We start from the raw sequence: 14,151 nt of genomic DNA on the forward strand, positions 1-14,151 counted from the left end.
TACCAGGTCATCTTTCTGGTGATTCCATGATTTCACTTCCTTACGATTTTATCTTTTAGCATAAATGATGAATAATGATTAATAATTCCTAGGATAATGAAATAGCAAAATATTCAAGATATAGGAAAGTAAGATCCCTAAGATACCATAATGTATGTTTCATTTATAAAGGGATCACTATAATGTATTTTCAATTTATAAAAGAGTCAAATCCATATAGAAGTTGCAAGATAGAGTGAATTTTATTCTGTTAAAAATTTAATATTTTGTTCTTTGGAAGATTTCTAAGAAAAAATACAATATGAAGTTTCTGTGCTTACAGTAAAGTTGCTCGAAGAAGAAACTAAAACTGGGTCTAATAGATCCTTTTATGCCAAAGGTTAATTTAACTATGTTCCTTAACCTTTTTTTATAACCAAACACAAACTAGTTTGGATTCCTTCTATCTCAAGTAAAAGGGTTAGCCATTGTAATTCCAAAATAATAATAATTTGACCAAATAAGGCATTCGTCTTAAAGATCAAAGTACATATTGATATACTACTAGCTCATTTATCTTTACCCAATCCAGTGAAATTTTTGCTTTAAAAAATAGATGTATAAAAGTAGATATATAAAAAATCTTTTATAAAGTATGTATTTGCCCATTGAGAATAGTTGGCAATACCTAAAATATTAACAGAATTTTTTAGTTTTTTACATAAGAAAAGCATGGCTATCATGGGATCCCACAATAGCAAGCATTTCACAGTAGAACCACACTTTATAAATCATGATCTGAGAGAATTATCAAAAACCAAAGTTCAGTCAAGGGGATCCATGCCCTACATGTAGAAATATTTTTTTTTGCCCGCAAGCAGACATGTGAAAATCTATGAAAAAATGCTAATAAATTCCAGAGATGAAGGCCTTTTCTAAAAAGACCTTTGCTTCTTTCTAGTGATTATTGCTAGTTTTTTAATGGGATGAAATCCAAACTATTTTGTGATTAAGATTAGTATATGATACTGCAGACAGAAGTTAAACAGGTACATAATTTAAACAGATTTTGTTAGTCACCTTCTTAACAAAAGGGTAGGGATATTTTTAAGTCTCGGGAAGCATTTTTTTCTCTTCCTCCCTGGGGGTAATTTTAGGGAAAAAATGTAAATATATGCAATATGGGATGGGAGAGGATGAGGAAGGCACTGCTGCTGTATGTCAAGGGACAGAGAAAACCTTCAGATCTTTAAAAGGACAGATGAAGAGGAAGCAGGAGTAAGGGAAAGTGTTTATGGAAAATACAGGAACCTGGAGTAGCTCTGTCTTTTGAAGGGGGGGATGGTGCCTGGGCACATCATAGCCAAACTGATGAAAACCAAAAATGAAGAGAAAACTTGAAAACAGTCAGAAAGAAATGACACATCACATACAGGGAACAACAGTATGAACTATCATGATCTTAACAAATAATGGAGGCTAGAAAACAGGAGCTACATCTTTAAAGTACTGAAAGAAAAAGACCTGTCAACTTTATATCTGATGAAAATATCTTTCAAGAATAAAAAAGTAAAATAAACCTGCTGTCATCTTAATTAAATATTTAGCATACTGATTAAGAATGTGGGCTCCGGAGACAGAATTTTGGATTTGAATTTCAGCTTGGACACCTCTGGTGAATTACATAAATTCTCTAAGGTTCAATTTCCTTATGTATTTTACCAGTATATACTTAAGTGAGATAATATCTAAAGTAGTGAGTAATCATGAGAAACAAATGAGAGAATACTTTTTAAACACTTAATACCTGCTTAGCATATGTAAGTTGTTTGAAAATAATATCATTTATTCATATGTATTTTTAGCAAGTATGGCCAACCTTTATGGAATTTCATGCTTTTTATTTTCATCTTCCCGCCCCCCCCCCCCCCCCCCAGCTTTAGAGAGGTTGGATATATCTTGAAAAAGGAAGAAACCACTGACAATATTGTAAACGGGAAATCACTTTTGCTGCTACTTTGACTTGTACAGAGACCAGATTTAGGAAGCTCTCATTTTCAGAGAAAATTCGTTCTTTTTATGAATAATGTTTTCCCTTTATTTTGTGTTGCCTTAGGCAGAAATGTGGGGCTTTTTTAGATAATTGATTTTTATTGGTATTATTACATAAGGCAGTCCCTGGTAGAAGAGAACTGTTTGTTTTAGATGCCATGGTTATTGAATATATTACCCTTTGGATCACTAGAAAGGTCTGCAGTTGATTCCTAAATATATTTTAGTAAAGTCTGAATGGAACATCATATCTTAATAATTTTATTTTAGTTTCCTTGTCATTATTTCATATTCTTCATTTAGAGACTTCTTAGGCTTTTAGAGAAAGCCTTAGAAACTTTTTAGAGTTTTTAAAATCATGATGTCATCTAAAAGTAAGTTTAAGCCATAAATTTTGTTTTATATTACAGTTATAAATGATTTTATGTATCATTTATACCCCTTTCACATTGCATGAAATCTACAAAAAACCCACTGTTCCTTTTTGATAAGATGTCAATAATTTTCTGTTTTACCTTCTTTGTATTTATCATGTAATGACTAAACATGAAGGTTTTGAAGCTAGGCCTGAAATACAGTCTCAAATCCACCAATTGTTAACTTATCTAAGGTACATCTAAGTCTTCACACCTTGGTTTCCTCATCTCTTAGGAAAATTAAATAGAAATATACATGTAAAAAATACATGTAATATACATGTAAGATCCAAATGTTACTTTTTATAGTTACTTCATTTAAAAAGACTTCACTGAGGTGTTACCATTAATTTTATTATGTTCTGTATATTAATCTGCCCATCATTCATTCATTCAACATTTTTTTTTTTTTTTTTTTTTAAAGATTTTATTTATTTGACACAGAGAGAGCAACAGCGAGAGAGGGAACACAAGCAGGGGGAGTGGGAGAGGGAGAAGCAGGCTTCCCGCAGAGCAGGAAGCCCGATGCGGGGCTCAATCCCAGGACCCTGGGACCATGACCTGAGCCGAAGGCAGACGCTTAACGACTGAGCCACCCAGGCGCCACCCATTCATTCAACATTTATTAAGTAACAAGATCAGTGGCCTAGCACTATACCAGGTTTTGCCCTCTTGAAATTTATATTTTAGTTGTATTAGATACTACAAAAAAAACACTGCCTTATTTTTTTCTTGCACAAATTCTAGTGGGAAAAGGCATTCGGCATAAAAGTTATTCAGGTTGATTATTAGTATATTTAAAATTTTCACCTTTATTCAAATGAAGACATTAATAATCTTTAGGCTACAACTGTTTTATAGCAGTGTTACTCCAACTTTGGTCTGTGTACAGTGCTGATCCATAATGAGATAATTACAGAATTTGAAAGTAAGCTATAAATTTATTATCTAACAGTTTTGGTGGATCAAGGATCCCAGCATGGCTTAATTGAGTGTCTCTGGATCATGAGGTTGCAGTCAAGGTGTTATCTAGGGCTGCAGTCTTATCTGAAGACTGGACTGGAAGAAGATCTGCTTCCAAACTCACTCACATGGACCTTCTGTCAGGGCTGCCTCACATAGCAGCTGGTTTCCCCAGACTGAGTAATTCAACTTAAGAATGAGAACATCTAAGATGGAAGTCACATTCTTTTATAACTCATTTTCATGTGTGACATCCCATCACTCCTGCTTCTGCTTCTTCTATTTGTAAAAAGTGATCACTTAATTACATATTATGATATTCATTTGTTGTAACTTTTTCTTCATTTTCCTACCATCTATGAAGTACTTTTAAAGGTAATTATCTTAGTAGTATTAAGAAATGCATATTTCATTTATATGGGGCACCTGGGTGGCTCAGTCGGTTAAGTGTCTGCCTTCAGCTCAGGTCATGATCCCGGGGTCCTGGGATCGAGTTCTGCATCGGGCTCCCTACTCAGTGGGGAGCCTGCTTCTCCCTCTGCCTCTGCCACTCCCCCTGTTTGTGTTCTCTCTCTTGCTCACTCTCTCAAATAAATAAATAAAATCTGTTTTAAAAAGAGAAATGCATAGGGGCGTCTGGGTGGCTCAGTTGTTAGGCATCTGCCTTCAGCTCAGGTCATGATCCTGGGGTCCTGGGATTGAGCCCTGCATTGGGCTTCCTGCTCAGCAGGAAGCCTGCTTCTCACTCTCCCACTCCCCCTGCTTGAGTTCCTTCTCTTGCTTTGTCTCTCTCTATCAAATAAAATCTTTAAAAAAATAAATGCATATTTCATTTGTAGATTAAATTTTGTTTCTTAGTATATTTGGCAGTATAGAAATGAATAATTCTTTTTTAAAAAAGATTTTATTTATTTTTTGAGAGAGAGAGACAGAGATAGCGAGAGAGAGCACAAACGGGGAGGAGAGGGAGAAGCAGGCTCCCTGCTGAGCAGGGAGCCCCAAAGGGGCTGATCCCAGGACCCCAGGATCATGAGCTGAGCTGAAGGTAGATGCTTAACCATCTGAGCCACCGAGGCACTCCAGAAATGAATAATCCTTATGCTGGAAGCTACTGTCAACATTTGACCAGTTTTCATAATGCTATACTATGTGCAGATTAAATAAGAGGGTCAGAATGAACTGTAATAATTTATTGGCATTAGGTAAGTGGTTTTAGCAAAAATATTAACTTAGGAGGTTTTGCAAATATGCTAAAGCCATTATGGTTTAAAATTCTGAAATCTGGGAAATTGAAGCTCTTAACTGTAATAATGATGAATATTTTATTTTAACCTTTTAAAAATTATAGTCATATAGTGAGAAGCCAGATTTTAAATCCCAAAACTAGGTTGCTATTATTCTTAGCTTCAAGACTTTGAGTAAAGGAGGTAACAAGCTATATGGTTCTAATCTCTGCTGAAATAAATGGATTTCAGTGTCTACTTTGACTCCTCACCCTTTGAGGCCTGGTCAGGAAGAGAAAAACATTTCCAACAATTACTAGATTAGGAAAAAAAAAAAAAAATTCCAGAAGGGAACCATGGCATGGGATTAATTTTCCTTTTTTAAATAAAATTATGGTGTCCTCCAGAGACAGAGATGCATCTTGCTTACCTGTTAAGATTATATAATACAAGTGTGTTTTTAGATTAAGGGTTAAAATTATCTGTTAACATAAACATTTAGCATATATTTACTTTTTAAAAATATACCTGTCCTAAAGTAGAGTTCTATAGATTATTTTGGGAATGTTCTGGATATAATTTAAAATCTTACTCTGAGGGGCACCTGGGTGCCTCTGTCAGTTGAGCATCCGACTCTTGGTTTCAGCTCAGGTCATGATCTCAGGGTCCTGGGATAGAGGCCTGCCTTGGGCTCCATGCTCTGCTTGAGGCTTCTCTCCCTCTCCCTCTGCCCCTCCTGCCTGTGTGCGTGCTCTTTCTCTCTCTCAAATGAATAAATAAATCTTTAAAAATAAATAAATAAAAAAATAAACTCCTGCAGTAGACTAGAGCTCTAGGAAACCTAAGAAATCAGCAGCACTGGATCAAGAAATAATACCATGAACAATATCAAGAAAACACTAGAACAATGTAGCAGAGGGGATAATTGAAAGGATCATTTTTCCAGGATAGGAAAATAAAATAATATCATGTACAACTTTGTTATTAAATACTATCCTTCCAATAATGTAGGATGTAGTATAGTGATAAATAGTATAATAGCTCAATTTCTTATTAGTAGTGTAACCCCACCTATTATCCTGGCTTCATATGTAATTTTATATTAAAATTAACACTAGAGATTATAGAACTTAAAAAATCCATTACAGTACCAAAAAAGGTACTACAGGAGAACCGTTTTCTCCTTTTCTAAGAACATACATTTTCAACTGTCCCTTAAAATTTATGCATTTTACCGTATACCTCAACTAAAACTACATTAGTCTGTACAGTATCAGTTCTCTGTAAGGAAATATTTTTGCTGACTTGATCTAATACCCAAAGAGAGAACCTCTTGGTATACTTCCTTCGTGTTAATGAATCAATGTCCTCAGAAACAGTCAATTTCTATAAGATATAAAGTTAATTTTTCACAATTGTTAAAGGTCCTGAGTGCCCTTATTTCTGAGTGTAAACAAAGTCTTCATTGTTAGAGATTCTGGAAGACTTTACCAAATATGCAACTCAACTTATACACTGAGCTTTGGAGAATTTACCATTGAATTGACACTTTAGTTAATGTGTTTTGTATCAGGATATTTTTCATTCTGTACTAAAGCAGCAGATAACTTCAATTATTTATTATATAAAAGTGAATTTTATATGTCTGTAGGATTAGTTAGAGTGTAGGCTTTTTAACAGCCTTCTGTCCCATTCTTCTTCATTGGAATAAATTAAATGAATAGAAAGCTCAGGAAGGAAAAAGGCAATCGAAGAGAGTACATGCATAGTTCTCTCAAACGCTTTATGTCCTCGGTGAAAACTTGTGTTTTCTTTTAGCATACATCCCCATGGTTTGGGATCTGTAGAGTTACATTCTTTCTTTTTTTTTTTTTTTGTAAAGATTTTGTTTATTTGTTTGAAATAGAGAGACACAGCGAGAGAGGGAATATAAGCAGGGGGAGTGGGAGAGGGAGAAGCAGGCTTCCTGCAGAGCGGGGAGCCCGATGTGGGGCTCGATCCCAGGACCCTGGGATCATGACCTGAGCTGAAGGCAGATGCTTAACGACTAAGCCACCCAAGTGCCACCGAGTTACATTATTTCTATTATTTCTCTTGGTGATGCATATACATTTAAAATCTTTCAAATCTTCTGAAATAGTTTTGAATTTTTTGTTTATCTCATTTTGCAAAGATATTAAAAACTAAAGCCAGAAATACAAAGTTGCATCCATGCCCTCATTCCCATCATATAAAAATTGTGTGCATGTAGTTTGAGTACATGTGTTCACATAGGTGTGTGTAAAATAATTGGAGAGGAACATAGAAAATAATCTGTTAAAATTTGGGGGTTGTGATTTTTATTTTCTTGAAAAATTTAAAAATATTTTTACAATAAATGAAAATGAAAAAGGAATTTTTTAGTCAGGCATTAAGTGGGAAATTACTTTAAAACTAGGGTAATATTCTTAATTCATGGAATTTAAATGTAGATAGTAAAAACATTTAATCACAGCCTGAAGTTTTGTTTAATCTGTTTAATCTGTTCAAACAAACCTGTTAAATATTTGAGCATTTAGAGGACTAAAAATAATATTTGTTCTTAAGAAATATACAGGTTTTTCTGGAAGAATTTTTGGGTTTGGTTATTTATATGTGTTAGAAATAGGAAGCAAGCTCCACCTAGGAACTTAATGTAGTTTAGTTTTCTATCCTGTCCTCTTCCCCCCACCCTTCCTCTCTATCTTCTCTCCTTTATCTCTCTTACTATCCTTAGTATGTTTTGCATATTTTCTGGTAGATTAATTCCAGGTGACTTTGGTCAATGTGCTAATCACTTGTGATATTGTTTACATAGTTTTGTGAGCTTTTTATAGGTAGGAGAAATCCTGCCACTCTAAAACTTCTTCCTCAGAACTCCTGCTTAAAAATCTAATTTTCCATCCTTACTACCACTAAAAACAAAGGTTGGCCTTATATTTTTTTAAGTGGTAATCTGAATAGTTAGTGGTAGAATCAGACTGGGAAGAACTTGAATATTTTCAGAGAAAATGTACTTTTAAACCAATATACTAAACCACAAGAACCCAAGTTCTTTCCTTTGCGTTGTGTATAACGATTTGTGCTTCTGAGTTGAAGTGAAACAGACTGTCTTTGTAGTATCAAGCTATAAAAATGTTTTATTTTCTTTTTCATAATCATAGTACAAATAGTTTTTTGGGGAGCAAAACAAAATTCATCTCTATGATCCATGAACTTTGGCTTTTTCTTGAGGATGCTTACAGTGAACCTTTTTTCCTTCCACAGTCTCTGTTATCTTGAAGAGAGAGAAGTAAGGAAAGTCAGATTAGTGATTATCACAGCTCTGGAAATTTGGCTTAACTTTAATAATAACTATTGATTGAGAGTTTATTATATCCCAGATGCCACTAGGCACTTACATACTTCCCTCACAAAGCCATTTAAAGTAGTATTAAATCTCACTTCCCAGAAAAATATGGAAAATACTTTGTGATAATCTTTTGTGCATCTTTTGTGAATATTATGTGATCATCTCTGCTGGGAGCTAGCTCTCCCTTTCAATTTATGGATTTCTAAAGAAATTTAGTCAGAACTAATGGGGAGAATAGAGATAACTAGGACAAATGAGAGATCCTAGAAATTTGAAAATAACAGAAATACTAACCAATAAAAACAAAAGCAGGTTCACCACAGGGACATAAATGATAGTACTAAAAGGAACTCATAGGAATTCAAGTATACTAAAACTTAGTATGTTTTATTAACTTTGTCCAATAATTTTTTGTAGATTTAGATATAATTGGAACGTATTTAATCAAAGAAATTAAACAAGGCAATTTAATTTCCCAAAGAATAAATATAAGCTAGAATCCTTTGAATATTAATGGAACCTAGCAAGCATTCTAACATGAAAATCAAAACACAAGTCCCAAAAGCTTTAATCATTTTAACTATCAAATATCTTAGGAAAGTAAGGTTTATAAAATCAAAGATAGTTTAGCTCATATATCTTTACATATTTAATGTTGAAATGAGGAAAAACTACAAGTATTTTAAAATTATTAACTTCAGAAAAGTGGTTTTTGTCACAATCTTTTTCTTTTTTTTAAAGATTTTATTTATGTATTTGACAGAGCAAGACAGCGAGAGAGGGAACACAAGCAGGGGGAGTGGGAGAGGGAGAAGCAAGCTTCCCGCCAAGCAGGGAGCCCGATGTGAGGCTCGATCCCAGGACCCTGGGATCATGACCTGAGCTGAAGGCAGACGCCCAACGACTGAACCACCCAGGCGCCCCTGTCACAATCTTTTAACATAGCTGTGTAACCTTGCTATGTGAATAAAAGAATGAAAAAATGATATAAACTGAGTTCAGTCATCCAACAAATTATTTATTGAGCACCTACTTTGTGCCAAGTACTGTTTGAGGCTTTTGGGATACATCAGTTAAAACAAACAAAAAGCAAAGTTCCCTGCCCTCTTGGAGCTTCCATATTCACAGGAGAGATAGACAGTAAGCATAATAAGCAAACCTATGTTTATTGCTATGTTAGGAAATTAAGGGCTATGAAAAACATGGGGGCATTGGGAAGAGGGGGCTGTTAATCAGGCTGAAATTTAAATAAGGAGGTCAGGGTAAATCTTCATTGAGAAGGTAACATTTAAGCAAAGACTTGAAGGGAGTTTAGTCAAGAGAATAGCTAGCTGAAGAACCCTAAAGGAGAGAGTTCAAGGTTAGAACGTGCTTACCAGATTTGAGGAACAGCAAAGAGACAAGTGTGCCTGGAGAGTAGTGAGCAAGGGGGAGAGTATTAGGTAAGAGGGTAGACAGGTAACAGGTAATTGGAATCCAGATTCTGTTGGGACTTTGGCTTTTAATCTGGAGTAAGACTGGGGTGCCTGTTGTAGTTTTCAGCAGAAGAGTGATGTGACCTCATTTGTGATTTAGAAGAATCAGGTTGGGCTATTGTTTTGATAATTGACTACATGGAGGGCAGAAACAGACCATTTAAGAGTTTGTTGCATTATCCATGCAAGAGATAATGGTGGTTCAGACTAGAGTGAAAGCAATGACAATACACAATAGGTTAAATTCAGGGTACATTTTGAAAGCAGAGTCCATAGGATTTGCTGACCATTTGGATGTGGGGTGTATGAGAAAGAGGGAGCTCAAGAATGACGACAAGGTTATTTACATGAGCAACTGGAAGGGAATGGAGTTGCCATCAACTGAGATGAGGCTCAAGGCTGCATCCAAGTGGAACTGGTTTGAGGGATGGAGGTAGATGACAAGATCAGTTTTGGATATGTTAAATTTAGGATGCCAGATGGGCATTTGGACTGTAGCTATAAACTTGGAAGTCATTAATATGTAGAGAATAATAAACTTATCCTCATGAAACTAGACATAAATGGTCCGGTAATTGGGCATCAACAAGACAGAAGGTAGCTGAAAACTAACTTTACCTGCCACAGCTTTGCCTGGTACCAGCATTGCTGGTAATAACCCAGTTCTTCTGACCCAATTAGGGGCCAAAAGCAATTCTTCTCAGAGTTTTTGGGCTAACTAAAATATTCTTTATGCAGTAGTAGGTATTCAATAAATGTTTCTTTTCCTTTCATACATTTCATCACTTAAAGGACAAGGCAGCTTGGGGCGCCTAGGTGGCACAGTCGGTTGAGCATCTGACTCTTGATTTCAACTTAGGTCATGATCTCAGGGTCTCAGAGCCCTGAGATGGACTCTGGTGCTGAGCACAGAGTCAGCCTGAGATTATCTCTCCCTCTCCCTCTGCCCCTCCCGCTCGTGTTCTCTTTCAAGTAAATAACTCTTTTAAAAAAATAAAGGACAAGGCAACTTAAATGTAGTATGTCTGCATTCAGCATCTTCACTCTTCAGTGGTGTTGGTTCGGGGAAAATATGAATGAATTACATTCACCAGTTTTATTAGAAAATGGTAAGTAATTGGGCTACTAAAGCATAACACAAAATATAGGATGATATTAGGCTGAATGTGATAGTTGAAGAGAAAAGTCATATGATAAAAAGAGAAAACTAGCTTATATTCTCTTGGGCACTGGGAAACTATAGCACCACGTGGTCCTATATTTTGGGCACGTTAGAATAACCTGAGCATTCCTTAAAAAATACTGATAACTGGTTCCTACTCCCAGTCCTTCTGATTTATTTGTCTCATAAGTAGAATCAAACAACAACAACCTGAACTCATAGATGCAGAGAACAGATTGCTAGAGGTGGGGTTGAGGTAGGTGAAGTGGGTAAAGGTGGTCAAAAGGTACAAACTTTCAGCTAAAAAATAAATAACTCATGGGAGTATAATTATAGGATGGTGACTATAGTTAATGCTGTATCATATATTTGAAAGTTGCTAAGATTAGATCTTAAAAGTTCTCATCACAAGAAAAGAAATTGTATAACTGTGTGGTGATGGATGTCAACCAAAAAAAAAAAAAAGGAAAAGAAAAGTTCCTTAAGGCAGCATAGAATAAATAGAATAAACGAGCCCTCCCTAAATCATGCAAATAAGAAATCCCTGGCATAATTTGTTGTTAGATGCATGGCAGCTGTTCACCTGGTCGTTTCTTTATAGCATAAGTGAAGTCAAATTGGAAGCAGCTGTGATGTTATGGCGGATGTATTAGCTTGGAGTAAGAAGACTTGGATTCACACCAGTTCTTTGGCTCTTTGGCTGACTTCGGATTGCCAATTCCCTTAACCTTCCTGAAACTCCAATTTCTATCTCCCTAGCATGAGAATAACCAAATCTGTCTTGCATGGTTACTATAAATATTTTAAAAAGCTAATATATGTGAAAGTAAACGATAAAGAACTATTTAAAGATATTAAAGAATTATTATTTAGAATGATTTTTCTTAACTTTAGAAGTGATATAACATTATAAAATGTAATAATTTCCTAGAAGTGAATAGATTATTATTTTTTCTATATTTTTTCCACTGCTTTAAAAAATGGAACTCTGAGGCGCCTGGGTGGCTCAGTTGTTAAGTGTCCACCTTCGGCTCAGGTCATGATCCCAGGGTCCTGGGATCGAGCCCCGCATCGGGTTCCCTGCTCTGCGGGAAGCCTGCTTCTCCCTCTCCCACTCCCTCTTCTTGTGTTCCCTTTCTCGCTGTGTCTCTCTCTGTCAAATAAATAAATAAAATCTTAAAAAAAAAAAAAAGGAACTCTGTATACAGTAAGTAATGAATGCTGTTGAACTTATGTTTAGTAGAGGAAGTGTTATTTTGTATTTATTTCCTATACAGTGTGTTAATATGTGAAAAAAATGAACTTTGGACTCAGGCCTGGGTTCCAACACAGATATTGTTGCTTATTAGCAAATTTGTGTCAGTAGACATGTTCTAAGACTCAGCTTTCTTTTCTCTTTATATTGGGGATAATAACATTTACCTTTCAGGGCAGGGTTACTGTATGAGGTTCAAGTGTCAAGTGCCAAACATAGTAGCTGGCACAAAACTTGCAGGAAATGTTAATTCCTTTCTTCCCTCTGAAAGTACAATAATCTAGGGATAGTAATTTAAAAATCTGAGTAATAATAATTTCTCAATGACTAAAAATTCTTAAATGTTTTACTTGTTTGGCTGATTCTAAATCATTTTAACTTTTAAGTGCCCAACTCCTCACCATGAATGCTTTAAAAAGTGCTGTTTATTTTTTGTGTTTTTTCAGATAATAAAAAAAGCTTTAAGTTTACACCATGGATAGCACCAAGGAGAAGAATGGCAATCACAAAGATGATCTTCTGCTTAGGGTGGGACTTAATGATAATAAAGCCGGAATGGAAGGATTAGATAAAGAGAAGATTAACAAAATTATAATGGAAGCCACAAAAGTATGTTTCTTATTAATTTTGCTATCGCTAATTTAGTAGCTTTTTAACTTTCTGTTTAAAATAAAATCAGTAGGGGCGCCTGGGTGGCTCAATTGGTTAAGTGACTGCCTTCGGCTCAGGTCATGATCCTGGAGTCCTGGGATCGAGTCCCGCATTGGGCTCCTGGCTCGGCGGGGAGCCTGCTTCTCCTTCTGACCCTATCCCCTCTCATGCTGTTTCTCTCTCTCTCTCAAATAAATAAATAAAATCTTAAAAAAATAAAATCAAATCAGTAAGTTTTAAATATCTTTTTTATTGTAGTCTTTAATATTTTAATGTATCTTATTAAAACAAATGGGTATGGAATAATCTCCCTTCTGTTCTGTTACTCTTGCTCTGGCCATCCAGTTTTCTGCCTCACATACACATAATGTGCATGTAAAAGCAAAATAACATACATGTTCATTTCTCACCCTTGTTCTTAATAGAATACTGTAATTGTTGTGTTTTTTGTTTTTGTTTCAATTAATGTAACTTGGAGGTCTTTCTTTATAAGTAAAGATCTTCATTTTTATGCCTGCAGTGTGAATATAACAAAATTTTTTGAACCAGTCAGAATGTTTATTTATGGGGGCGCCTGGGTGGCTCAGTTGGCTAAGCGACTGCCTTCGGCTCAGGTCATGATCCTGGAGTCCCGGGATCGAGTCCCACATCGGGCTCCCTGCTCGGCGAGGGGTCTGCTTCTCCCTCTGATCCTCTTCCCTCTAGTGCTCTCTGTCTCTCATTCTCTCTCTCTCAAATAAATAAATAAAATCTTTAAAAAAAAAAAGAATGTTTATTTATGAACATATACGTCATTTCTAGTTTTTTGTTTTTAGCAACAATACTACAGAGAATAGCCTTGTATTTTATAACATTACACGTGTAAGAGAGAGTCTAGAAGTGGAATTATCCTACCAAATACAGAGAGCAAAAAAGGATATATGCATATGCAATTTTTATGAATTGGCCAGTTGCTCTCCACAGTGGATGTATCAATTTAAATTTCCACTGCCGGTACATGAGAGTATGTTATCATGGCGCAACTGGGCCAGTACAGTGTGTAACTAAGCTTTTGGATTTGTCAGTCCACAGTAATGTAGTGTAGCATTAATTTGCGTTTCTCTTATGAAAAGTGAGATAGTGCATCTTTTCATAGGTTTAAAAAGCCACTTGTATTTTCCTTTTTTTGCAAACTGTCTCTTCTCGTCCTTCGCACAATTTTCCATTAAAATTATTGTATATCTTTTGACTTTGCTTATGGTACTTTGTCCTGTGCAGAAGTTTTTTTGTTTGCTTTTTTATATGTACTTGAATTAGTCAACTACATATGCTTTTCTCCAAAGTCCTAAATGTTTTCTTCTAACATTTTTTGTTTCATTTGTATATTATGAAATATCCATGTAGAAAGGTGTAAAATTTAAGAAAATATCCTTATTCTTAAGAAATGCATGCTGATATCCACAGCAACTCACTTTTATTTATTTATTTTTTTTTTAAAGATTTTATTTATTTGCGAGAGAGAGAATGAGAGACAGAGAGCATGAGAGGGGGGAGGGCCAGAGGGAGAAGCAGACTCCCCGCCGAGCAGGGAGCCCGATGCGGGACTCGATCCCGGGACTCCAGGAT

General features: G+C 35.5%; 1 protein-coding gene across 5 annotated transcripts in view; it reads left to right on the forward strand.

The window, feature by feature from the left end:
* Positions 1-12,346: 12,346 nt before the first annotated feature.
* The window catches only part of POLK (DNA polymerase kappa), a 48,364-nt gene continuing 46,559 nt past the window's right edge, over positions 12,347-14,151 (forward strand). For all 5 annotated transcript variants that reach the window (XM_044916790.1, XM_044916791.1, XM_044916792.1 and 2 more), the window contains exon 1: positions 12,347-12,504. In XM_044916790.1, coding sequence (XP_044772725.1) covers positions 12,370-12,504 — 135 coding nt within the window. In that variant the 5' untranslated portion in view covers positions 12,347-12,369. The remainder of the gene's footprint in view (positions 12,505-14,151) is intronic.

The sequence above is a fragment of the Neomonachus schauinslandi genome, chromosome 7 (assembly GCF_002201575.2).
Source record: "Neomonachus schauinslandi chromosome 7, ASM220157v2, whole genome shotgun sequence".
NCBI lineage: Eukaryota > Metazoa > Chordata > Mammalia > Carnivora > Phocidae > Neomonachus > Neomonachus schauinslandi.